The sequence below is a fragment of the Arachis ipaensis genome, chromosome B5 (genome assembly GCF_059453495.1).
Source record: "Arachis ipaensis isolate K30076 ecotype BB chromosome B5, ASM5945349v1, whole genome shotgun sequence".
NCBI classification, from domain to species: domain Eukaryota; kingdom Viridiplantae; phylum Streptophyta; class Magnoliopsida; order Fabales; family Fabaceae; genus Arachis; species Arachis ipaensis.
The window spans coordinates 117,903,254-117,929,969 of NC_142440.1; the positions used below are offsets into that span (position 1 = coordinate 117,903,254).

The 26,716-nt window shown below is 37.2% G+C and overlaps 1 protein-coding gene across 1 annotated transcript; it reads left to right on the forward strand.

The window, feature by feature from the left end:
- Positions 1–1,402: 1,402 nt before the first annotated feature.
- Positions 1,403–2,614, forward strand: LOC107640847 (uncharacterized). The gene is made up of 2 exons (XM_016344348.1): positions 1,403–1,695; positions 1,996–2,614. Exons 1-2 carry the CDS (start codon positions 1,403–1,405, stop codon positions 2,612–2,614), a joined length of 912 nt encoding a protein of 303 aa, XP_016199834.1.
- Positions 2,615–26,716: the final 24,102 nt, after the last annotated feature.

Consider the following 26,716-nt stretch of genomic DNA (forward strand, 5'->3'; position numbering starts at 1 on the left):
TCAAGTAATAAAGTGCATCAAAGTTCTAGTCCAAGTCATGGGAAATGCAACATCCAATTTGTCATTAATTTCATGCAAAATCCTCATGAAATCATGAAAGTGCACAATGTATGCTTGAATCAAGATGTAAGTGAATATCTACCCAAAACTAGCTTATTTTCTAAGGAAATGCATGAAACTACCTTAAAAACAGTAAAGAAAAGGTCAGTGAAACTGGCCAAAATGCCCTGGCATCAAGAGGTCTTCCTTGGAGTTGAACGCCAGTTTGTAACTTGTTTCTGGCGTTTAACGCCAGAATAGGGCAGAAAGCAGGCGTTCAATGCCAATTTGCGTCATCTAAACTCGGGCAAAGTATGGACTATTATATATTGCTGGAAAGCCCTGGATGTCTACTTTCCAACACAATTGAGAGCGCGCCATTTAAACTCCTGTAGCTGCAGAAAATCCACTTTGAGTGCAGGGAGGTCAGAATCCAACAGCATCTGCAGTCCTTCTTCAGCCTCTGAATCTGATTTTTGCTCAAGTCCCTCAATTTCAGCCAGAAATTACCTGAAATCACAAAAAAACACACAAACTCATAGTAAAGTCCAGAAATTTGATTTTTAATTAAAAACTAATAAAAATATACTAAAAACTAATAAAATCATACTAAAAACTATGTAAAAATAATGCCAAAAAGCGTATAAATTATCCGCTCATCAGCAGCCAACCATGTTGGGCATGAGAGAAGGGTGCTAGGCTCCTACATTAATCCCAATCCTGGGAATTGTGGGAGCAGTATTCTCAAACCAATAATCCATGCCAATAACTTCAAGTTGAAGCCACAGCTCATTACTCTCGTCCAAAACAACTGCTCATTCAAAGGAAGTGAACAAGAGGATCCTAATTAACATTTGACCACCTTCCTAAGAATTTGTGATATTGTAAAGTCAAATGGTGTTCATCCAGACACTTACAAATTGCTTTTGTTCCCCTTCTCTCTAAGGGACAAAGCATCTATGTGGCTAGAATCCTTTCCTAAGGAAAGCTTGACAACATGGGAAGATGTGGTGAACAAATTCTTTGCAAGATTTTATCCTCCTCAAAGAGTTAACCGATTGAGATCTGAAGTGCAGACATTTAGGCAACAAGACGGTGACACTCTATATGAAGCATGGGAGAGATATAAAGAGCTGACAAGGAAGTGCCCTCCTAACATGTTCAATGAGTGGGTGAAGCTATATATTTTTTATGAGGGTCTAGCACAAGAGTCAAAAAAAGCATTAGATCATTCTTCTGGACACTCCCTCAACAAGAAAAAGACAATTGAAGAGGCTATAGATGTCATTAAATAGTGGCCAACAACCAATATTTCTATGCCTCTGACAGAAGCAACAACAGAAGAGTGATGGAGTTAAACCACATGGATGCCATACTAGCTCATAACAAGATGATCACTAAGCAACTGGCAGACCTCACTAAGCAAATGGAGAGGAATCAAGCTGCAGCAATCCATACTCAGCCACAAGCACAAGAAGAGTTAACTGTAGAGGAAGAAAATGAACGGGAACAGGCCAATTACATTGGCAATGCATCAAGACAAGCACATGATCCATACTCCAAGACCTATAACCCTGGCTGGAAGAACTACCCAAACTTTGGGTGGGGAAATCAACAGAATGATAGCCAAGACCAAAAACCTCATAATTCCAACTAGTACATGTACCAACAGACCAATCAAAGACCATACCAACACCCATACAACACTTCTCACCAACCTTCATATCAAACACAAAATAACCACTTTCAACCCCCCAATTCCACCCAACCATCACCATCTGAGGACAGACTATCTATGATTGAAGCTATGCTTGAAAATCTTGGCAAGGAGGTTCAGGATAACAGAACATTCAAGGATGAAGTAAGGGCTAGTATGAAAAGCTGAGGAGAGACCATCAAGAAGCTCAAATCTCAAGTAGGATACTTATCTCAACAATTCCCAAAGTCCATTGACAGCTTCCCAACTGATACTGAGAAGAACCCAAGAGGAGAGACCAAGAATGTGAGATGGGAAGAATGCAAAGCAATTACTCTAAGAGATGAGGAAATCCTGGAGGAAGAAATCCGAAGACACCCTAAGCCCAACACAGAGGAGTCAAGGAAGAATGTAGGAGAGGCAGAACATGAAATTAACCTTGTGCAGATGAAGGAACCAATCCTGAGGCCCTATGTGCCAAAAGCACCCTACCCTCAGAGACTCAGAGGTGGTGAGAAAGAGAAAACATACTCTACGTTCCTGGATACATTCAAGTCTCTTCACATCAACATTACTTCCATTGAAACCCTTCAACAGATGCCATCTTACATCAAATGCATGAAGGAATTGCTAACCAAGAAAAACACCGTGAAAGGTGGACAAATAGTGGTGATGAATAAGGAAAGCAGTGCTCTTATACAGAAGGAGTTACCCTCAAAGAAGAAGGATCCAGGGAGTTTTCATATCCCCTGCGCCATAGGAGACACAATGATTGATAGAGGATTCTGTGATCTGGGAGCAAGCATAAATCTAATACCTCTTTCTCTCATGAAGAAACTGCAGATCAATGTGCTAAAATCCACCGATGTAATCCTCTAATTGGCTGACAAAACCCAGAAACAAACAATAGGAGTGGTTGAAAATGTATTGGTGAAGGTAGGAAAGTATTTTCTCCTTGTAGATTTTGTAGTCCTTGAGACGGAAGAAAGCCATCTTCATCCAATCTTTTAGGGAGACCATTTTTGGCTACTGCTAAAGCGCTCATAGATGTGGAAAAAGGGGAGTTAATACTGAGAATACATGATGAATGTCTCACCTTTCATGTTTTCAAGCCTACACCTGAATCTGAGCCAGAAACCAAGTAGTTGAGGGATGATCACAGTGAAATGCTCTTGGAGGAAAGTAACAGTAAATCACAAGCAGAGCCCCTGAAGACATCCCTGGTAGAAAAACAAGAAGTTCCAGTGCTACAGCAACCAATGAAGCACCAAGAAGAACTGAATGCACAAGATTCAAGAGGATTGGGCACCAAGGATCCTCCAGACACAAGAATCACCAAGGCACCACTGGAAGGAGAGAAGAGAGTTGGAAAGAAGATATCAATTTAGGAGATGTGATGAGTGGAAAATTGGTTGGTAAAGAATTTCACAAATAAATTCTCGTTGCAAGTATAGTTTCTAAACCAACAATAATCCTTTCATACAAAAATTTGTTTGTCACAAGTACAAACCCCTAATGAATCTAATAACCGAAGTATTTAAACCTCGGGTCATTCTCCCTAGGAATTGCAATAAAGTGTTCTTGTTATTGGTTAGAGGTATGTTTTGGGGTTTTTGGAATAAGAAACAAGAAATGTAAGTGGCAAAAGAATTAAACTAACAACTAGAAAAGCTCTTGGCAAGGAATGAGAATTAGAAGTCCTATCCTACCTATCCTTATCAATTGTGACAACAATTGTCCATCGCTCCCACTTATTTAACCCCTAACCATGGAGGAAAGTCAAGTGGATGGATTAACTTGATTCCACAAGTCCTAACCAAATCCTAGAGGAAAGACTAGCCTTAGTGGCATTCAAGTTAATTAGCAATTTCTAATTATCAATCAACAAAGGAGTTTGATAACTCAAGAGTCACTAATTACTCTACCTAGGCCAAGAGGAACAAAATCTATACTAAAATCCAACCAAACATTTTATCAAACACTTGGAAGGCATCTACACTACTCAATTGCAAGGAATCAACAACAATAAAGCAAATCAATTAATAAAGGAAATCAAAACATGCATTGCATTAAAATGAAAATATAAGAACAAAAGTGCATCAACATAAAAGTGAAGAATTACAAGAATTAAATGCTAAACTAGGGAGAGGAAAGGTAGAAGAAGAAGAATTACAAAAGGAAAAGTGAATCAAAGCATGAAATTAACCTAGATCTAAGAAATCCTAATCTAGATCTAACCTAATCCTAATTCTAGAGAGATGTGAGAGCTTATCTCTCTAAAAACTAACTTTCCCTCCAAAACTAAACTAAACTAATGTAATGTGTTCAAAAGTTGTGATTCCCCTTTAGTCCTTGGGTTAAATAGCATCAGAGATGAGTTGGATTCGGACCTGGAAAGCCCAGAAATCGCCCCCAGCAGATTCACTTTAAGTGGGTCACGTGCAAACACCAACATGTACGCGTCGCTTGATAAATTGCTATCCATACGTACACGTCATGTGCGCGTACACGTCGCCATGCGATGTCACAATCCACGCGTGCACGTCTGTTGCGCGTGCGCATGGGATGAATTTCTCCCAATCCTTGATTTTCCATGATTTCTCCATTTTGCATGCTTTTTCTTTATTCCTTTGATCCATTCCTAGCCTTTTCAACCTGAAATCACTAACACACACATCAAGGCATCTAGTGGAATCAAAGGTGAATCAGAATTAGCAATTAAGGATATAAAAAAACATGTTTTCACACTTAAGCACAAATTAGGAGACAATCATGAAACCATGCAATTTCATTGAATATATATGGGTAAAAGGTCATAAAGTCCCCTAAATTAAGCACAAGATAAACCCTAAAAATTGGATTTATCAACCTCCCCACACTTAAATCATAGCATGTCCTCATGCTAAATCAAGAAGGAAACAAAGAGTATCAACATTTATTCAATGTAAATTAACTAAATGCAACTACCTATATGCAACTATCTAGATGAATGCAATTGTTTAGTCAAAATAAATCAATTCCCAAGAGAACATATATGCACAATGGCCAAGGACTAGCCAATCTAATCAAATCCACAATTGAGTTGAGTTATTAAAAATTTTTACAATCTTGCATGAAAATTGATGATCATAGGTGAAAACATGTAATTGAGCAATCGAACCCTCACCGGATGTGTATATGCTCTTTCGCTCAAGTGTATAGGGTCGATCCACTCAATTCTCCTCTAATCATGCCTTCCAAGATTTGTTTTTCTTCTAACAATCAACAATTATTTCATGCATGCATATAAATATCATGAGGTCTTTTTATAGGTTGTAATGGGGCTAGGGTCAAGGTAGGGTCATGTATGGTTAAGTGGATTAGAATTTGAATCTTTGATTGGCCTAGACTTTTCCACCTAACCTATATAACAACCTATACAATTAAGTTCTAACCTAACTACCCATTCTTCACTTTTTCACATACTCATGCATTTCCTTTTCTTGATCACAACTCATATGCATTGATTGTTATTGCTTCACTTTGGGGAATTTTGTCCCCTTTTTATTTCTTTCTTTTTCTTTTTCTTTCTTTTCTTATTATTTTTTTTCTTTTCATATGCATTTTTTTCTTTTTATTTTCTCATTTTTTTTCTTTCTTTTTTGCTTTGCAATAACATATATACAAAAGCATCAATGCATATAGTTTTTCATTTAATTTATACATGAGCATGTACCCAATTCCCAAATATAGAAATACAAAACAAAACACCATTTTCTCTCAACCAATGTCCCAAGTTTTCCACACTTAAATGACACACACACACTAACCTAAGCTAATCAAATATCCAAATTAAGGACATTTATTGTTTTTTGCTTCAAGGCTTGTAATGTGATAAAATTAAGAACAAAGTGGGTTAATCGTAGGCTCAAAGTTGGCTAACAAAGGAAGATAAAACGTAAGGCTTTTTGGGTAGTGAGCTAATTGAAACAATGGCCTTAATCATATAAATGCATGAATACACAAAATAATGGACATAGAGAATCAAATAAATCAAGGATCACAATCATAGAAAGAGAATAATGCACACAAGAAGGAAAATAAGTGGTTATAAGATGTAACCACGCAATTAGGCTCAAAACTCACAAGCTTGTGTGTTCTTAGCTCAAAACATGTTTCACAATATATATAATTCAAGCAAGTTCAATGAAAAGTTTTCACTCAAATCAATTGGAATGCCCTATAGATAATTTTCTCGAAAAATTTCATTATTTTGACTAAGCTTATTATGTATACATATGCAAAATTAAGAAAATGAAACTAAAAATCCTAAAAGAAACTAAAATGATATGCAAAAGTGTTGGGATTAGAAACTTGTCACCCAAAAATGTCGACTGGTCGGATGACCTCCCCACACATAAAAGTTTGCACCGTCCTCGGTGCATTCAAATACGAGCAAAGGGGTACGGCGACTTTCCGAGTTGCTACCTTCAGCTGGCGGATCAACCTATGCTGCGTGTTCTTTCTCCCGTCTCCATTTTTTCTTGTGGTGCATTAGTCATGAAAAATAGAAAATAACACCGTAAGATGAGAGAATACAAAAGTAAGGAAGCAAACATTGTTGGAATGAGGTAAATCACTTGAATGAAGTGAGTGACCCAATGTACGACATTAATGAAACAAGTGTGTAAGTTCTAAGATGCATGCGGTCTAGAACACACACTAACATAAAAAAGCCCATGTCACAATTACATAAAAAGGAACATGCACTTCACTCCTCCTAGTGTGCTTGAGATGCTCTAAACGTGTGGGTTAAGACAACCAAACAAGCAATAAAGAAGCATGAAAGCATTCAAGCCAAACACATATGGATGCATGATAAACCACTATTTTATGGTTTATCTTGTGCTCAATTGAGTGGTTTTCATCAAGTCCTTGCACACTTATTCATACAATTTGCATGATTTTACGATTCCTTTCTAATTTTGTTCTATAATTGAAAACTTGCTTCCTGAGCCTTTAAATTATGTATTTTTATTCCCTTTTATACCATTTGATGCCGTGATCTGTGCGTTAAGTGTTTTCATGCTTTATAGGGCAGGAATGACTTAGAGGATGGAGAGGAAGCTTGCAAAAATGGAAGGAGCACAAGAAAAAAGGAGAACCAGCGAGGAGTGACGCGCACGAATGGCTCACGCGTGCGCGTGAATCGGAGTTCGCACGGTGACGCGTGCGCGTGCCTGACGTGTACGCGTGACACACGAAGATGACCAGCGACGCGTACACGTGATTGATGCATACACGTGACATGTGCTAGCTACAGAAATTGCAGAAAATGCTGGGGCAATTTTGGGCTGAGTTTGGACCCAGTTTTCAGCCCAGAAACACATACTAGAGCCAGGAGACGAGCAGAGACTCAACACACATTCTCATTCGCATAGTTTTAGTTTTAGATTGGAATCTTAGAGAGAAATCAATATCCTCTAGGTTTTCTACACATTCATAGATTTCTAGTTTTTATGCTTTTTATGCTGTTGCTTTGGATATTGAGAAGAGTCACTACCTCCGTTGAAGTTTCATTATTCTAGTTTGTTTTCTTATTCCTTTACTCTTTTGGTTACCCATTAACCCTGTTCAGATACGTATGTTTATGATTTTGGGATTTATTAATGCAAAGAATTACTTTTACCTTTAATTAATTTTCAGGTATTATTTTATTTAGATTATCATATCTTCTTTTTATTCCTCTTATATGCTTGTGAATGTTGTATTCATGTCAATGGAGTAGACTCCCAACTTGACTTGGGAGTTGATTAAAAGGAGACCCTTGAGTTGGAATACTCAAGTGATTAGTTCAATTGGAAGTTGTTGGCTAACTCTCTATTTACTAACGCTAATCCTTCCATAAGGAGAGGATTAGGACTTGCGAATAAGAGTTAGCTCAATCACTTGACTTTCCTTTATTTAGTAAGGGTTAACTAGGTGAAAACAACGACCTCTTGCTATTACACTTGGGAAAATCAAACAAGGATAGAACTTCCAATAAATCTTCCCCCGGTCAAGGCTTTTATTTTAATTACATAAAACCTCTTGTTAATTTTCATTGTTTTAATTTATAATCATTTATTTTTCCATTCCTCACCACATAAATTCTCAGAAAATTCATAACCGATAACAAGAACACTTCCCTGCAATTCCTTGAGAGACGACCTGAGGTTTAGATACTTCAGTTTAATTTTATTGGGTTTGTTTTAGTGACAACCAAAATTTTGTATGAAAGGATTATTGATAAACCCATATTTTATGATATATTTTATCCTTAATCTGAGTGATTTATTCAATCCTTCACCCACTTATTCATATTAATTGCATGGTTTTACTTTCCCTTCCTTATTATATGATGTATGTGAAAAACATGTTTCCTATGCTTTAAAATTAATTATTTTAATTACCTTTATTTCCATTCGATGCCGTGATTAGTGTGTTTAGTAGTTTCAGATCTTCTAAGGCAGGAATGACTTAAAGGATGGAAAGAAAACATACAAAAATGGAAGGAAAGCATAAAACGTAGTTTGTGAAGAAACTGGCATCCACGCGATCGCATGGGCGACGCGGACGCATGCCAAGCACGAAGAAGCAGCGACGCGGCCGCATGACTAACGCGACCGCGCGCCTTAAGCAGAACACATATGACGCGGTTGCATGAATGACGCGACTGCGTGACAAGGAAAACTCCGAATGACGCGACCGCGTGACCCACGCGGACGTGTGATAGAGGACACGCACCAGAAATTGCAGAAAATGCTCCTAGCGAATTCTGAAGCCCTTTTTGTCCCAAATCCAAGTCCAGAAGGCATAGACCAGAGGTTATGAAGTGGGAGAATGCATCCATTCAAAAAAGAGTCACCACTTTAGTTTAGTTTTCATGATTTAGATTTAGTTTAGAGAGAGGTTCTCTCCTCTCTCCTCTCTCTTAGGATTAGGATTTAGGATTTCTCTTAGTTTTAGGAGTGACTCTCAATCCCAGGTTCAATGTTCTTTTACTTTATATTTATCTCTTACTTTTAGATACTTTAATGCTTATATTAGTTATGTTGCCTATTTGGCCTATGCTACATTCATGTTCCAGATTACTCTTTTGAATTAATGTTGTTTGAGGTATTTCAGTTTAATATTGCTTTCTCTTATTTACATTATTGTTATTCCCAACTGAAGACATTTTTATTCCTGTAGATTTACTTTTCTCCTTTTGGTCTTGGTTAAGAAATCAGTAACTCAGGAGTTATCAAACTCAAACATGAATGATAATTGTTACCTTGTTAATTAAATGAACTTCAATAATCCCAATCTTTTCTTAGGAAATAAATAGGATTCGAAGATCAAACCAATTAATCCCTTAACCTTCCTTTATCTTAGTAAAGGTTAACAAAGTGGAATTAAGATTCAATTCTCATCATCATTGATAAGGATAACTAGGATAGGACCTCTAATTTCTCATACCTTGCCAAAAGTTTATTTACAGTCATTCATTTATTTTACTTGCCATTTAAATTTACTTCTTCTTCATTTACTTTGTTTGCTAATTAAACTATTCACTCCTCATTCTCAAAACCCCAATTTACAATCTCCATAACCAATAATAAGAACATACTTCCCTGCAGTTCCTTGAGAAGACGACCCGAGGTTTGAATACTTCGGTTATCAATTTATTTAGGGGTTTGTTACTTATGACAACCAAAACGTTTGTATGAAAGGACTTTTGAAGGTTTAAAAACTATACTTGCAACGAGAATTTATCCGCAAATTTCTAGACCACGCAAAAGTTCCTCTCATCAATTATTGTTGGTTTAGAAACTATACTTGCAACGGGAATTTATTGTGAATTCTTTACTAGCAAAAATCCGTTCATCAAAATAGCACCGTTGCCGGGGAATTGCAAACGCGTGCCTTATTATTGGTTACTGTGAATAATTTTTCTTTTTCTTTTCTTTGTTAGTGTTTCTAGTTTTAGGAGTTTATTTTCATTAATTCTTATTAGTTTTTATTTCTCTTACTACTATGAATTCTCACCCCTTTGGCTATGAGTTTGGTTACAATCATGTTATAGGAAGAGGAGATTACAATGAAAGCTTGGATCAAGGATGGGACAATCAAAGATGGGAGGAGCCACAAGGATTTGATCAACCTTCATGGCAACAACCACCTCCAAGGCACTATCAACAACCATTCTATGATGCTTACCAAGACAATGGTTGTGGTGGACCTCTTCGTGATAATCAACACCCACCACAAAATACCTATGAACCCCCTCCACAACATAGCTTTGAACCACCATACTCACAAGCCCCCTACTACCAAACACCACCATATGACCCTAACCCTTATCCACCACACCAACCACCATATGAACCATATGAACCATACCCAGAACCACCACCTCAATATACACCATCTTCATACCCTAATCAAGAAGAACTATCTCCGTAATATGAGCCTTTTCTCCTAACAAATGAACCCTTCTATCCACCCCAAACTCCCATAGATGATACCCTTAATGCTATTCACCAAGGGCAAAGAGAGCTTCAAACCACACTTACCTCTACTCTCACCGGTCTCACCTCTATTCTCCAAGCTCTTATATCTCGTATGGATCCATCCTTTACCCCCAATACTCAACCCTCAAGCTCTGGTGCACTTAATTTTCACTCATATCCATCAATCCAAGAGCAACAAGATCCCAAGTACGCTATTGACACGGAACAAGAGAGAAGGGATCGTCTTAGGGACGTAATAGATCGGGTTCACGCATATATACTTCAAGAGAAGCAAGAGGAGGCCCAAATGGTGGAGGTAGGAGAGACCCTTGAAGAAAGTTGTCAAGAGGTGGAAGCATCAAGGAGGAGCTGGATTTTGTACTAGAGCAAGTGGAGGAAGCTGAAATTAGTGAAGAAGAGAAAGTGGTTGAAGACTTTGGAGATGCGGAACCTCCATGGGAACCTCAAGTTATAGAGCCTCCTTCCAAGAAGTTTGAGTCTAATGTTGAAGAGGGTGTACAACCTCCAAGGCATATCATGATTGAAGTCTTGGAAGCAGTTGATTAGGAGATGGGTTCAATAAGTAATGAGTTTTCACCTACAATTGAACCCTCTCCCATTGAACTAGAGGAAGATGTTACTGTTGCAGAAGCTTGTCAAGAGGTGGAGATCATCAAAGAGGAGCCCAAGAAAGAGAAGCATACATTGGCAAGGCTACCACTGGAGATACCTGCCCCCAAGCCATTACCATCCAACACAACATTCAAGTGGGTCAAATTCTTATCCTTGAACTGTACCTTCCCACTTGAATATGGTCTGCTTGAAACAGATGGACAACTTAGAGCTATATGCAGTCTTAAGAGTAAAAGGGAGATGGTTAGCGGTTGACAACAGCATCCTAGGTTCGTTATGGTTGGAAGCTCAAGGCCCAATTGCAAGGGTTGGTATAATTTTCAATTGATTGGGTCTAGGAGGATGTTTGGGCGCTTAAATGAGAATTCCAAGGCTGAACCACTCAGATGGAATCATGATGATCAACTTGAAGACGGGTGTAGAAACAAGATTTGGGATCCCGGCATACAAGAGGATCAATTTTGGGAGCTCAAAGCTTGTGAAGAACTCCATCAAAGCTTGGGGAATTTACTTGGAGATGTTAGAGCTTATTGGAAGTCCAAGCATTGGTGGAAGTTTCAAGACGAGTTCAAGCACAGGCCACCATGATAAGGGGCTCACCAAATGTCCAACTTAAGGACTTTAACTAAAAGTGCTAAGTGGGAGACAACCCACCATGGTATAATCGTCTCTTTTTATTCTTAGTTTTATTTTATCTTATTTTTATTACTGTTCATTCATAATCTCTGCATCATCACCTACATTTTGCATATTTAAAAAGAAAGGGGATCAACGCGCAAGCGTCCACAACGCGCGCGCATCGTATGTCTATGCGCCAATGAACAGAGAGTTGCGCGAGAGACGCGCGAGAGGGGTGCGTGGCACACAAGCCACCCACACGTATGCGCACCGCATGCATACGCGTCCCCTGTAGAAAGTTCAACCCATGCGTAAGCGTCAGCGACGCGTATGCATGGGCATGAAAATCGGCGTAAAAGCATGCTGAACAGAGAGTTTTGATGGTCTAGGGCTGGCACTGTGCTAGAGGTACAACATCACCCACGCGTACGCATCCCTGACGCATGCGCGTCCTTTCGCTTTCAGACCACCCACGCGTACGTGTGGGCGAGCATACGCGTCACGTGATTAATGCAGTTTTCACGTTGCGTCCCGTTTTTAATTTCCTTCCCTTTTCTTCTATCTTTTCCCCTTCTTTCTTCCTCCTTTCTTACTTACTTCTTCTTCCTTTCGTTAACTTCTCATCCTTATTCTCTTTTATTCTATTTTACTTAATTTATTTGCATACTTTCATTCGTTGCATTTTAATCTTGTGGATGTTTTATTTTCTTTTCTAAGTCTATTATTTTTCCATTGGTGTTAAATATCTTTATTCAACTGTTACATCTTTTCTTGCATTACTCTGGTGCTTCATGACTTGTTCTATTCCGATTGGGTAATATTATTTAAATCAATGCTAATCTTTTATGATTGTTGTACTATTTTTGCATTGACATGAATTTTTATTATGTTTCATTACCTACTATCTCTTCCCCATTGTTGCAATTTTTGCACTATTGATATGCAATTTGCTTCTACTATTTTCTCAATTGCATGTTGTAGCTACCATGTAATTGAGACTCTCGTTATTTGGCATTAACCTACCCATATTTTATTTGTTTCCTTATCTTTGTTTTCGAGTTACTTTTCTTCCTTTTTCTCCTCTTTCAGGATGGTCACCAAGAAGGGAGAGGAAAAGCTTCTTAATGGGGCAACAGACAAGTCCATCTGCACAATCTTTGGAGAAAAGCATCAGTTGTAGCAGCCCGTCCACTTGCACTTCTTTGCATGCACCGAGAATGGTGCAATCTTTAAGTGTGGGGAGGTCGATACCGACTTCCGTGGGTTAGTTAATTTCTTCTCAAAACCAATGTTTTATTTTCCTTATTAGTTGTTGCATTTGCATGTTTGATTGCATGTTGCTTGATTTTGTGCATGTTCTTCTACCACTACTTGGTTGGAGTGATAAATTCTTTTTTACGACCCTTTTTATAGCATTTCACTAATTTAAATTAAAACTTTTTTGTTAAACATTGTTTGAAGATTATAATTTGGAACATGGATTATAGCTAAGAATACACAACCTGTGAGATTTTGAGCTTAATTATATGGTTACACTATTTAACTATAATATTTTATTCTTGTGTGTTTCCTTCTCTATAATTGCGATCTATATTTTGTTCCATTCTATATGTCCATTGTTTAGTGTATTTGCATGCATACATATGATTGAGGTAATCATTTGTTATTAGCTCACTTATCCCAAATAGCCAACCCTTTCAATTACCTTTGTTTGCTACTTTGAGCCTTTTAATCCCCTTTTGTTCTATATTTTACCACATCACTAGCGTTAAGCGAAAAAACAATTAATTACCCCAAGTGAATCTTTGGTTAGCTTAAGATAGAGATTGTGTATCAATTATGTGTGGGAACTGTGGGAACTTAGGTTGATGAAAGTGTACAGTGTTTTATTGACAAAATATTGGGAATTTGGGTACCTACTCATGTGAGACCAGAAAAATTAAAATTCTATGTGCATTAACATGCTTACTCTTATATTAAAAAAATAAAATAAATTATTATTAATAAATTATAATCTAAGTAATTAAATAAATAAGGGGACAAAATTACCCCAATGCTAAGTTTAATAAAAAGATCAATGCATATGTGGTAAAATTAAAGAAAAAATTTTGGTACATGAGTATGTGATGCAAAAGTGGGAACTATGGGTAGCTAGGCATGATTTTGGAATTACATAGAGTGTGTGTGTGTGTGTTAGGTGGGAGCTTAAGTTAGTCAAAGATTCATATTATAGCTCTCTTGGCCATACATATATCCTCACCGCTACCTTAGCCCCATTACAACCTTGAAAAGACCTCATGATGTTTGCATTGGTATACTAAATTTTTGTTGATTGATTAGATGAAGAACAAAGTTTTAGAAAGCATGATTAGAGAAGAGTAGAGTGAATTAACCCTAGACACTTGAGCGATTAGAGTGCATATACACTACCAGTGAGGGTTCAATGCTTGATTCTATGTTCCCTGCTTTCATAAGCTATCTTCTTACAAGTTTACTTGTCTCTTATTGTGTGATTTAAATTAGTGAAATCTGATTTATGTTTGTCTTGAAGAACTTATTTACTTTTGACCAAGTAGACAGAATCATCTTAGTATATAGTTGCATTCATAGGTTGCATCTCATGAGTCTTACTTTCCCCATTCATTCTTTCTGTCTCCTTGAGCTTAGCATGAGGACATGCTAATATTTAAGTGTGGGGAGATTGATAAACCACTATTTTATGGTTTATCTTGTGCTCAATTAAGTGGTTTTCATCAAGTCCTTGCACACATATTCATACAATTTGCAAGATTTTACAATTCCTTTCCAATTTTGTTCTATAATTGAAAACTTGCTTCCTGAGCCTTTAAATTATGTATTTTTATTCTTCTTTATACCATTCGATGCCGTGATCTGTGCGTTAAGTGTTTTCAGGCTTTATAGGACAGGAATGGCTTAGAGGATGGAGAGGAAGCTTGCAAAAATAGAAGGACCACAAGAAATAAAGGATATAACCAGCGAGGAGCGATGCGCACGTGATGAGCGGATAATTTATACGCTTTTTGGCATTGTTTTTAGGTAGTTTTTAGTATATTTTAGTTACTTTTTATTATATTATTTTTAGTTTTTATGCAAAAATCACATTTCTGTACTTTACTATGAGTTTGTGTATTTTTCTATAATTTCAGGTATTTTCTAACTGAAATTGAGGGACCTGAGCAAAAATATGATTCAGAGGCTAAGAAAGGACTGCAGATGCTGTTGGATTCTGACCCTCCTGCACTCGAGGTGAATTTTCTGAAGCTACAGAAGCCCAATTGGCACGCTCTGAATTACGTTGGAAATTAGACATCTTGGGCTTTCCCAAAAAATATAATAGTCCACATTTTGCCCGAGATTTGATGGCCCAAACTGGCGTTAAACGCCAGCGAGAGACCCTTTTCTAGCGTAAAACGCCAGAACTGGCACACTTCTTGACGTTAAACACCCATTTTGGCACCCAGGGTGGAGTTTAACTCCAATTTGAGGCATATGCACGTGGAAGCTTGAAAGCTACGCCCAAACACTCACCAAGTGGGCCCCGGAAGTGGAATTCTGCACTATCTACACCTAGTTACTCATTTTCTGTAAACCTAAGTTACTAGTTTAGTATAAAAACTACTTTTAGAGATTCATTTAGCAACTCATGATATTTTTACTTTTCATATTGTATCTTCCACAGTATGAGTCTCTAAACCCCATAGGTGGGGGTAAGGAGCTCTGCTATGTTTCAATGGATTAATGCAATTACTATTGTTTTCTATTTAATTATGCTTGCTTCTATTCTAAGATACTCACTCGGACTTCAATCTAAAGAATATGATAATCCGTGACACTCATCATCATTCTCAACTTTATGAACGCGTGCCTGACAACCACTCCCGTTCTATCTGAGCTCAACGTAGTCATTGGGCGACAGCTTGAGTGCGTATCTCTTGGGTCTCTGATCCACGGACTGAGTCCGTGAGATTAGAACCTTCATGGTCGAGGCTAGAACCAATTGGTAGAATTCCTGAGATCCGGAAAGTCTAAACCTTGCTTGTGGTATTCCGAGTAAGATCTGGAATGGGATGACTGTGACGAGCTTCAAACTCACGAATGTTGGGCGCAGTGACAGTGTGCCAAAGGATAGAGAGATTCAATTTTGACACAAGTGAGAACCGACAGTTGATTAGCCATGCGGTAGCTGTACCTGGTATTTTTCATCCGAGACGAGAGATCCGGCAGTTAATTAGCCGTACAGAAACCGTGCCTGGTATTTTTCATCCGAGAGGACGGATGGTAGCCATTGACAACGGTGATCCACCAACATACAGCTTGCCATTGAAGGAAGCCATGCGTGTTTGGAGAAGAAGACAGTAGGAAAGCAGAGATTCAGACGACAGAGCATCTCCGGAACCTCAACCTGTTCCTCATTACTGAATCACAAGTAACATTCAATTCATGTTATTTACTTTTCATAAACAAAAATCATTTTAATCACTAATCTCCTGACTAAGATTTACAAGATAACCATAGCTTGCTTCAAGCCGACAATCTCCGTGGGATCGACTCTTACTCACGTAAGGTATTACTTGGACGACCCAGTGCACTTGATGGTTAGTTGCACCGGAGTTGTGAAAAGTGTGATCACAATTCCGTGAACCAAGTTTTTGGCGCCGTTGCTGGGGATTGTTTGAGTTTGGACAACTGACGGTTCATCTTGTTGCTTAGATTAGGAAAAATTTATCTTTTTTGGTTTAGAGTCACTAAAATTGAGTTTTCTATTATTTTTTTTAAATTTTAAAATTATTGTTTTCCTTTTTTCTAGATTTTTTTTCGAAAATTTTTAATAAATAGATAAAAACCAATAAATTAATAATTGAGTCTTCTGTTTGAGTTTAGTTTCATGTTTTAAGTTTGGTTTCAATTGCATGTTTTTATTTTCCTTCATATTTTTCGAATTACATGTTTTTATTTTTCTTCATTTTTTTAGTTACATGTTCTTAGTTCTTTCTTGATCTTTAAATTGTTCTTGATAATTTTCCTTGTTTGATCTTTAGTTTTTCTTGTTTTGTGTCTTTCCTTATTTTTCTTGTGCATTTTCGAATTATTAGTGTCCAAAGTATAAAAATTTTTAAGTTTTGTGTCCTTTGTGTTTTTATTTTCCTAAAGATTTCCAAAATTGTTCTTGGTGTTCATCTTGATCTTCAAAGTGTTCTTGGTGTTCATATTGACATTCAAAGTTTTCTTGTTTGTTTTCTTTGTTTTGCTCTAAAAATTCTAAGTTTGGTGTCATTTTATTGTTTTTCTTGTGCATTTTCGAATTATTAGTGTCCAAAGTATAAAAATTTTTAAGTTTTGTGTCCTTTGTATTTTTATTTTCCTAAAGATTTCCAAAATTGTTCTTGGTGTTCATCTTGATCTTCAAAGTGTTCTTGGTGTTCATCTTGACATTCAAAGTTTTCTTGTTTGTTTTCTTTGTTTTGCTCTAAAAATTCTAAGTTTGGTGTCATTTTATTGTTTTTCTCTTTCCTCATTAAATTAAAAAAAAATATCTTTTCTCTTTATTTTAATTGAATTTTTGGAATTTACATTAAAAAAAATTCAGATTTTTATTTTAAAAATTTTAACTTATCTTATCTTAGTTTTAAATTTCAAAATTCAAATCTTTTTCAAAAATCATATCTTTTTCAAAATCTTATCTTATCTTATTTCAAATTCAATTTTCAAATTTCAATTAAATTCCAAAATTCAAAATTTAAATTTAAAATTTTAAAAATCAAACCTTTTCAAAATTTAAATCTTTTTCAAATAATCTTTATCTTATATTGTTGACTTTTTCAAAATTCAAAATTCAAAATGTAAAATTAAAATTTAAAATTTAAAATTTAAAATTTAAATTTCAAAACTTTTTAATTTAAAAACTTATCTTCTCTTAAAATTCCTTATCTTCTCTTACCTAACTTATCTTATCTTTTCTAATCTCAAATCTTGAAATCAAATCTTTTTCAAATCTTTTTCTTTTTCTTTTTCTCTTCTTAAATTTCGAAAGTTGCATAAATTTTCTTTTATTTACTTTCTTTTAATTTCTTTAATTTCTTTAATTTTTAAAAAAAAAAGAGAAAAAGAATAAAATTTTTTATTTTACAATCCACATCATCTCCCTTTCTCCGTCATGGACCTAAGTGGAAATGAACAGTCCAGAAGGACTCAGGGGTCATATGCGAACCCGACTACTACTTCATATGGGAGTAGTATCTTTATACCCCCCATCAGAGCCAGCAATTTTAAGCTAAATCCTCAACTCATTATCATGGTGCAGTAAAATTGCCAGTATTCTAGTCTTCCACAGGAAGAACCTACTGAGTTTTTGACACAGTACGTGATAAGGAAGTAGATCAGGATGTCTACAAATTATTATTGTTTCCATTTGTTGTAAAAGATCAAGATAAGAGGTGGTTAAATAACCAACCCACAGCAAGCATAAGAACATGGAAACAATTATCAGACAAATTCCTGAATCAATATTTCCCTCCGAAAAGGATGACACAGCTAAGGCTGGACATCCAAGGCTTTAAACAAGAGGATATGAATCCCTTTATAATGCCTGGGAGAGGTACAGAAAGATGCTAAGGAAATGCCCCTCTAAAATATTTTCAGAATGGGTGCAGTTAGACATCTTTTACTATGGGCTTATAGAAAAGGCCCAGATGTCTCTAGACCACTCAGCTGGTGGATCTATACATATGAAAAAGACAATTGAAGAGGTTCAAGAGCTCATTGATACAGTTGTCAGAAATCAGCACCTGTACTCAAGTGTTGAGACCTCCATGAAGGAAGGGGCTGAGGCAATATCCACTGAACTTAGTCCTCCAGAACAAATTGCTGAACTTAATCAGCAACTATTTTCTATAACAAAATAGTTAGCAGAATTTAAAGAGATGCTACTAGAAACCAAAGATGCTAACCAGAATATGGAGAAACACTTGAATCAGACAAGACAGCAGTTATCTAAACATATAACAGAAGAATGCCAAGCTGTTCATTTAAGAAGTGGAAAGACATTGAATGTCTCAACTCAAAGCAGCAGGAAGCTAAGAAAAGAATATCTGACAGAGGATGACCAAACCACTGCCCAAAATCCCTCTGAGGACGGTAGGAACCCAGAGAGAAATGATTCTGGCATTCAAACACCAGAAAAGGGCCAGAAATTAGCGTTAAACGCCCAGTGGATGGCCAATTCTGGTGTTTAAACGCCAGAAAAGGGTGACAATCTGGTGTTGAACGCCCAAAAAGCACCCAGTTCTGGCGTTCAAACGCCAATAAGGGATCAGACACTAGCAAGTGCTAATAACAACCCCCTTAAGAAGGCTTCTCCAACCGCTTCTGTAGGAAATAAACCTGCAGCAACTAAGGTTGAAGAATATAAAGCCAAGATACCTTATCCTCAGAAACTCCGCCAAGCAGAACAGGATAAACAATTTGTCCGCTTTGCAGACTATCTCAGGACTCTTGAAATAAAGATTCCGTTTGCAGAGGTACTTGAGCAAATACCCTCTTATGCTAAGTTCATGAAAGAAATCTTTAGTCATAAGTAGGATTGGAGAGAGACTGAAAAAGTTTTTCTCACTGAAGAATGCAGTGCAGTCATTTTAAAAAGCTTACCAGAGAAGCTTAAAAATCCCGGAAGCTTTATGATACCATGCACATTAGAGGATGCTTGTACCAAGACAGCTTTATGTGATCTTGGGGAAAGTATCAACCTGATACCTGCATCTACTATCAGAAAGCTTGAGTTAACTGAAGAAGTCAAACCAACCCGAATATGTCTCCAACTTGCTGATGGCTCCATTAAAATTCCATCAGGCGTAATTGAGGACATAATTGTCAAGGTTGGGCCATTTGCCTTTCCCACTGACTTTGTAGTGCTGGAAATGGAGGAGCACAAGAGTGTAACTCTCATTCTAGGAAGACCTTTCCTAGTAATTGGACAAACCCTCATTGACGTCCAGAAAGGGGAGATAACCCTGAGAGTCAATGAGGATGAATTTAAGTTGAGTGCTGTCAAAGCTATGCAGCATCCAAACACATCAAAAGACTGCATGAGCGCTGATATTATTGACTCCCTGGTGGAAGAGGTCAATATGATTGAGAGTCTCGAATCAGAGCTAGAAGACATTTTTAAAGATGTTCCGCCTGATCTGGAGGAACCAGAGAAAACAGAAGAACCTCTGAAAACTCATTAGGAAGAGGAGAAGCCTCCTAAACCCGAGCTCAAACCACTACCACCATCCCTAAAATATGTATTTCTGGGAGAAGATGACACTTTTTTGGTAATCATAAGCTCTGCTTTAGAGCCACAGGAAGAGAAAGCACTAATTCAGGTGCTGAGAACACACAAGACAGCTCTTGGGTGGTCCATAAGTGATCTCAAGGGCATTAGCCCAGCCAGATGCATGCACAAGATCCTATTAGAGGATGATGCTAAGCCAGTGGTTCAACCACGGAGGCGGCTGAATCCAGCCATGAAGGAGGTAGTGCAGAAAGAGGTCACTAAGTTACTAGAGGCTGTGATTATTTATCCTATTTCTGATAGTCCCTGGGTGAGCCCTGTCCAAGTTGTCCCCAAGAAGGGAGGTATGACAGTGGTTCATAATGAAAGGAATGAACTGGTTCTGACAAGAACAGTTACAGGATGGCGTATGTGTATTGACTACAGAAGGCTCAATACAGTCACCAAAAAGGATCATTTTCCTTTACCATTCATAGACCAGATGCTAGAGAGACTAGCAGGTCATGAATACTACTACTTTTTGGATGGCTATTCAGGTTACAACTAAATTGCAATAGATCCTCAAGACCAAGAGAAGACAGCATTCACATGTCCATCTGGAGTATTTGCCTACAGAAGGATGCCATTTGGTCTGTGCAATGCACCTGCAACCTTTCAGAGGTGCATGCTCTCTATCTTCTCTGATATGGTAGAGAAATTTTTGGAAGTCTTCATGGATGACTTCTCAGTATTTGGAGACTCATTCAGCTCCTGTCTTGACCATCTAGCACTTGTTCTAAAAAGGTGTCAAGAGACTAACCTGGTTTTAAATTGGGAGAAATGTCACTTTATGGTGACTGAAGGAATTGTCCTTGGGCACAAAATGTTGAACAAGGGAATAGAGGTGGATCAAGCTAAGGTAGAGGTAATTGAAAAATTACCACCACCTGCTAATGTTAAGGCAATTAGAAGCTTTCTGGGGCATGTAGAATTCTATAGGAGGTTTATAAAGAATTTTTAAAAAATTGCAAAACCTCTGAGTAATCTGCTAGCTGCTGATACACCATTTGTCTTTGACACAGAGTGTCTGCAGGCATTTGAGACTCTGAAAGCTAAGCTGGTCACAGCACTAGTCATTTCTGCACCAGACTGGACATTACCATTTGAATTAATGTGTGATGCCAGTGACCATGCCATTGGTGCAGTATTGGGACAGAGGCATCACAAGCTTCTGCATGTCATTTATTATGCTAGCCATGTTTTAAATGACGCACAGAAGAATTACACATCTACAGGAAAGGAGTTGCTTGGAGTGGTTTATGCCATTGACAAGTTCAGATCTTATTTAGTAGGATCAAAAGTGATTGTGTACACTGCCCATGCTGCTCTAAAATATCTCCTCACAAAGTAGGATTTAAAACCCAGACTCATAATATGGGTGTTGCTTCTGCAAGAGTTTGATATAGAAATAAGAGACAGAAAAGGGACAGAGAACCAAGTAGCTGATCACCTGTCCCGGATAGAACCAGTAGCAGGAGCGTCCTTCCCTCCTACTGAGATCTTTGAAACCTTTCCGGATGAGCAACTCTTTGCCATTCAAGAAGTACCGTGGTTTGCAGACATTGCAAACTATAAAGCTGTGAGATTCATACCCAAAGAGTACAGTAAGCAGCAAACAAAAAAATTGGTTTCTGATGCAAAGTACTACCTGTGGGATGAACCATATCTCTTTAAGAGATGTGTAGACGGAATAATCCATATATGTATGCCTAGAGAAGAGGCACGGAAGATCCTATGGCATTGCCATGGATCACAATACGGAGGACATTTCGGAGGTGAGCGAACAGCCACAAAGATTCTCCAATGTGGCTTCTACTGGCCTACTCTCTATAGAGACTCCCAAGAGTTTGTACGTAACTGTGACAGTTGCCAGAGAGCTGGTAATCTGCCTCACGGCTATGCCATGCCTTAGCAAGGGATCTTAGAGATTGAGTTGTTTGATGTATGTAGTATTGAGTTCATGGGGCCTTTCCCACCATCATATTCAAACACTTATATTCTGGTGGCAGTAGACTATGTATCTAAATAGGTAGAGGCAATTGCAACACCCACTAATGATACTAAGACAGTGATGAAGTTCCTCCAGAAGCACATTTTCAGCAGGTTCGGTGTCCCTAGGGTACTGATCAGTGATGGAGGCACTCATTTCTGCAATAAACATCTTGACTCTGCTTTGATCCGATATGGAATTAACCACAAAGTGGCAACTCCATATCATCTACAGATAAATGGGCAGGCTGAAGTCTCAAATAGAGAACTAAAACGAATCATGGAACAGACTGTAAGTACCCGTAGAAGGGATTGGGCAAGAAGTCTGGATGATGCTCTGTGGGCATACAGAACCGCATTCAAGACAACTATAGGGACTTCTCCATACCAGCTTGTGTATGGAAAAGCCTGTCATCTGCCAGTGGAATTGGAGCACAAGGCCTACTGGGTAACCAGGTTCTTAAACCTTGATGCTAAGGTAGCAGGAGAGAAAAGATTACTCCAGTTGAATGAGCTGGAAGAGTTCAGACTCAATGCTTTCAAAAATGCTAAAATTTACAAGGAGAAAGCAAAAAGATGGCATGACGGAAAGCTGTCATCTAGAGTCTTTGAGCCAGGACAGAAGGTTCTACTGTTTAACTCTAGGCTCAGATTGTTCCTTGGGAAACTGAAATCCCGGTGGAAAGGACCATATGTGATTACAAGTGTGTCACCATATGGTTATGTAGAGCTTCAGGATATTGACTCTGACAAAAAATTCATTGTTAATGGACAGAGAGTCAAACATTATCTTGAAGGCAATGTTGAGCAAGAGTGCTCAAAACTGAGACTAAATTAAAGGCTCAGTAAAAGTCCAGCTAAAGACAGTAAAGAAGTGCTTATTGGGAGGCAACCCAATCTTATTTATCTATGTTAATTAATTTTTCATTTCATTTTCCATTGTTAGTTTATGTTTTCTTTAGGTTGATGATCATGTGGAGTCAAAAACAGCTACAGAATTAAAGCGGAATAAAAAATAGCAGCAAAAATGGCACACCCTAGAGGACAGGCTTACTGGCGTTTAAACGCCAGTAAGGATAGCAGAATGGGCGTTTAATGCCCATGCAGGCAGCATTCTGGGCGTTCAGAAAAATGCCCAGTAAAGGAGGATTCCTGGCACTTAACGCCAGCCAGGGTATCTGGCTGGGCGTTAAACGCCCAAAGAGGCAGTCAAGTGGGCGTTAAACGCCATAATGGATAGCATTCTGGGCGTTTAACGCCAGGATAACACAAGGGAGGTAATTTTGTTTCCAATTCGATTTTTTTCAATTTTTCATGTTTTAATTCAAATTTTTTTTGCATCAAACATATTTTAAACGTTCATCTTTCAATTTCTATTTTCAAAAATTAATAATCTTTCCAATTCATTTTAATTCTTTTTTAATTCTTTTCAATTTCTTCCAAAACGTTTTCAAAACTTACAAATCTTTTCAAATTCTTTTTCAACTCTTTTTAATTTTTCTTGTATACAGTAATAAGTTTTCATAATTAATTGCATCATTCTTCTTCTACTCCCTTCTATCTTATTTTGCTCGAGGACGAGCAAAGCTTTTAAATTTGGTGTGGAAAAGCTCAGCTTTTTGCTTTCCATAACCATTAATGGCACCTAAGGCCGGAGAAACCTCTAGGAAGAGGAGCAACAAAGGCAAGGAAGAGATATTAAGGAGCTAAAGCACTCCATAGGATCTTCAAGAGGAAGAAGAAGCCACCATCACTAAGGTGGACCCGTTCTTTAATTTCCTTGTTCTTATTTTCTATTTTTCATTTTTATGCTTTATGTTTTGACTATGTTTGTGTCTTCATTACATGATCATTAGTGTTTAGTATCTATGTCTTAAAGCTATGAATGTTCCATGAATCTTTCACCTTTCTTAAATGAAAAATATTTTCTGAAAAAGAAAAAGAAGTACATGAATTTCGAATTCTATCTTGAAAATAGTTTAATTATTTTGATGTGGTGGCAATACTTTTTGTTTTCTAAATGAATGCTTGAACAGTGCATATTTTTGATAGTGAAGTGATGAGCGGATAATTTATACACTTTTTGGCATTATTTTTAGTATGTTTTTAGTATATTTTAGTTTGTTTTTATTATGGTTTTATTAGTTTTTAAATAAAAATCACTTTTCTGGACTTTACTATGAGTTTGTTTGTTTTTCTGTGATTTCAAGTATTTTCTGGCTGAAATTGAGGGACCTAAGCAAAAATCTGATTCAGAGGCTGAAAAAGGACTGCAGATGCTATTGGATTCTGACCTCCCTGCACTCGAAGTGGAGTTTTTGGAGCTACAGAGGCCCAATTGGCATGTTCTTAATTGCGTTGGAAAGTAGACATCCTGGGCTTTACAGCAATATATAATAGTCCATACTTTACCCGAGATTTGATGGCCCAAACAGGCGTTCCAAGTCAGCTCAAAAATTCTGGCGTTTAACTCCAGAACTGGCACAAAAGCTGGAGTTAAACGCCCAAACTGGCACAAAAGCTGGTGTTTAACTCCAAGAAATGTCTCTACACATGAAAGCTTCAATTCTCAGCCCAAGCACACACCAAATGGGCCCCGGAAGTGGATTTTCACACTAAACACCCTAGCTTACTCATTTTCTGTAACCCTAGGTCACCAGTTTACTATAAAAACTACTTTTAGTGATTCATCTTGTACATCATGATACTTTACACATTTCATATTGTATTCTCTACGGCATGAGTCTCTAAACCCCATTGTTGGGGGTGAGGAGCTCTACTGTTCTTCATGAATTAATGCAATTACTACTGTTTTCCATTCTATCACGCTTGCTTCTATTCTAAGATATTCATTCGCACTTCAACCTGATGAATGTGATGATCCGTGACACTCTTCATCATTCTCACCTATGAACGCTTGCCTGACAACCACCTCCGTTCTACCTTAGATTGAATGCATATCTCTTAGCCTCATGATTCAGATCAGAGTCTTCGTGGTATAAGCTAGAATTATTGGCGGCCATTCCTGAGATCCAGAACGTCTAAACCTTGTTTGTGGTATTCTGAGTAGGATCTGGGAAGGGATGACTGGGACGAGCTTCAAACTCGCGAGTGTTGGGTGTAGTGACAGACGCAAAAGGATCAATGGATCCTATTCCGACATGATCGAGAACCGAAAGATGATTAGCCGTGCGGTGACAGCGCATTTGGAACATTTTCACTGAGATGACGGGAAGTAGCCATTGACAACGGTGATGCCCAACATAAAGCTTGCCATGGAAGGAGCCTTGCGTGCATGAAGAAGAAAATAGTAGGAAAGCAGAGATTCAAAAGACAAAGCATCTCCAAAGCCTCAACATGTTCTTCATTACTGCATAACAAGTATTTATTTCATGTTCTTTTACTTTTTACAATTAAATATGAGAATTATTGATATCCTGACTAAGAGTTACAAGATAACCATAGCTTGCTTCAAGCCGACAATCTCCGTGGGATCGACCCTTACTCACGTAAGGTATTACTTGGACGACCCAGTGCACTTGCTAGTTAGTTGTGCGGAGTTGCAAAACTGTGATTGTAATTTCGTGCACCAAGTTTTTGGCACCGTTTTCGGAGATTGTTCGAGTTTGGACAACTGACGATTTATCTTGTTGCTTAGATTAGGAATATTTTATTTTTGTTGGTTAAGAGTCTTTTATTTGAGTTTAGTTTCATATTTTAAGTTTGGTGTCAATTGTATGCTTTTATTTTCTTTTAATTTTTCGAAATTGCATGTCCTTAGTTCTTTCTTGATTTTTAAAAAAAAATTCTAAGTTTGGTGTCTTCTTTGTGTTTTCCTTTAATTTTTCGAAAATTTGTGTTTGATTTTCTAAAAATTTTAAGTTTGGTGTGTTTTTGTGCTTTTATTTACTTAAAAATTTTTCAAAAATTTGTTTTTGGTGTTCATCTTGATCTTCAAAGTGTTCTTGGTGTTCACCTTGACATTCAAAGTTTTCTTGTTTGTCCTCTCTGTTTTGATCTAAAATTTCTAAGTTTAGTGTCATTTTGTTGTTTTTCTCTTTCCTCATTAAAATTCAAAAATAAAAAAATATCTTTTCCTTATTTTACTCATAATTTTTGAAATTTGGCATTAAAGTAGTCAAAGATTTTCAAAATCATATTTTTTCTTTTTATTCAAGTCAAAATTCTAATTTCAAAAATTGATCTTTTCAAATCTTTTTCAAAAATCAAATCTTTTTAATTTATTGCAATCATATCTTCTCAATCAAATCTTTTTCAAAATAATTTTCAATCATATCTTTTTTATTGCTAATTTTAAAATTTTTTTAATTAATTAATTAATTTAGTCTTCAATTTGCTTTTATTTTATTTTCTTTTTTTCGAAATTTTATTTTATTTTATTTTCCATTTATTTTATTTTATTCTATTTTAATTTTGGTCACTTTTAATTAAATAAATAAAAATAAAAATATAATTTATTTACAATTCATATCAATTCCCTTTTCTCCCTCATGGACATAAGTGGAAATGAACAGTCCAGAAGGACTCTGGGGTCATATGCTAACCCCATTACAGCTGCATATGGGAGTAGCATCTGTATACCTCCCATCAAAGCAAGCAATTTTGAGCTAAATCCTCAGCTCATTATCATGGTGCAGCAAAATTGCCAGTATTCTGGTCTTCCACAGGAAGAACCTACTGAGTTTCTGGCACAGTTCTTACAAATTGCTGACACAGTACGTGATAAAGAAGTGGATCAGGATGTCTACAGATTATTACTGTTTCCATTTGCTGTAAAAGATCAAGCTAAGAGGTGGTTAAATAACCAACCCACAGCAAGCATAAAAACATGGAGACATTTATCAGACAAATTCCTGAATCAATTTTACCCTCCAA

Bases quoted from the DNA above. Each gene is read 5' to 3' on its own strand.
- LOC107640847 (XM_016344348.1), top strand. From the start codon at position 1,403: ATGGATGCCATACTAGCTCATAACAAGATGATCACTAAGCAACTGGCA. The intron at 1,696-1,995 runs GTACATGTACCA...GTCCATTGACAG, and splicing joins AAACCTCATAATTCCAACTA to CTTCCCAACTGATACTGAGA.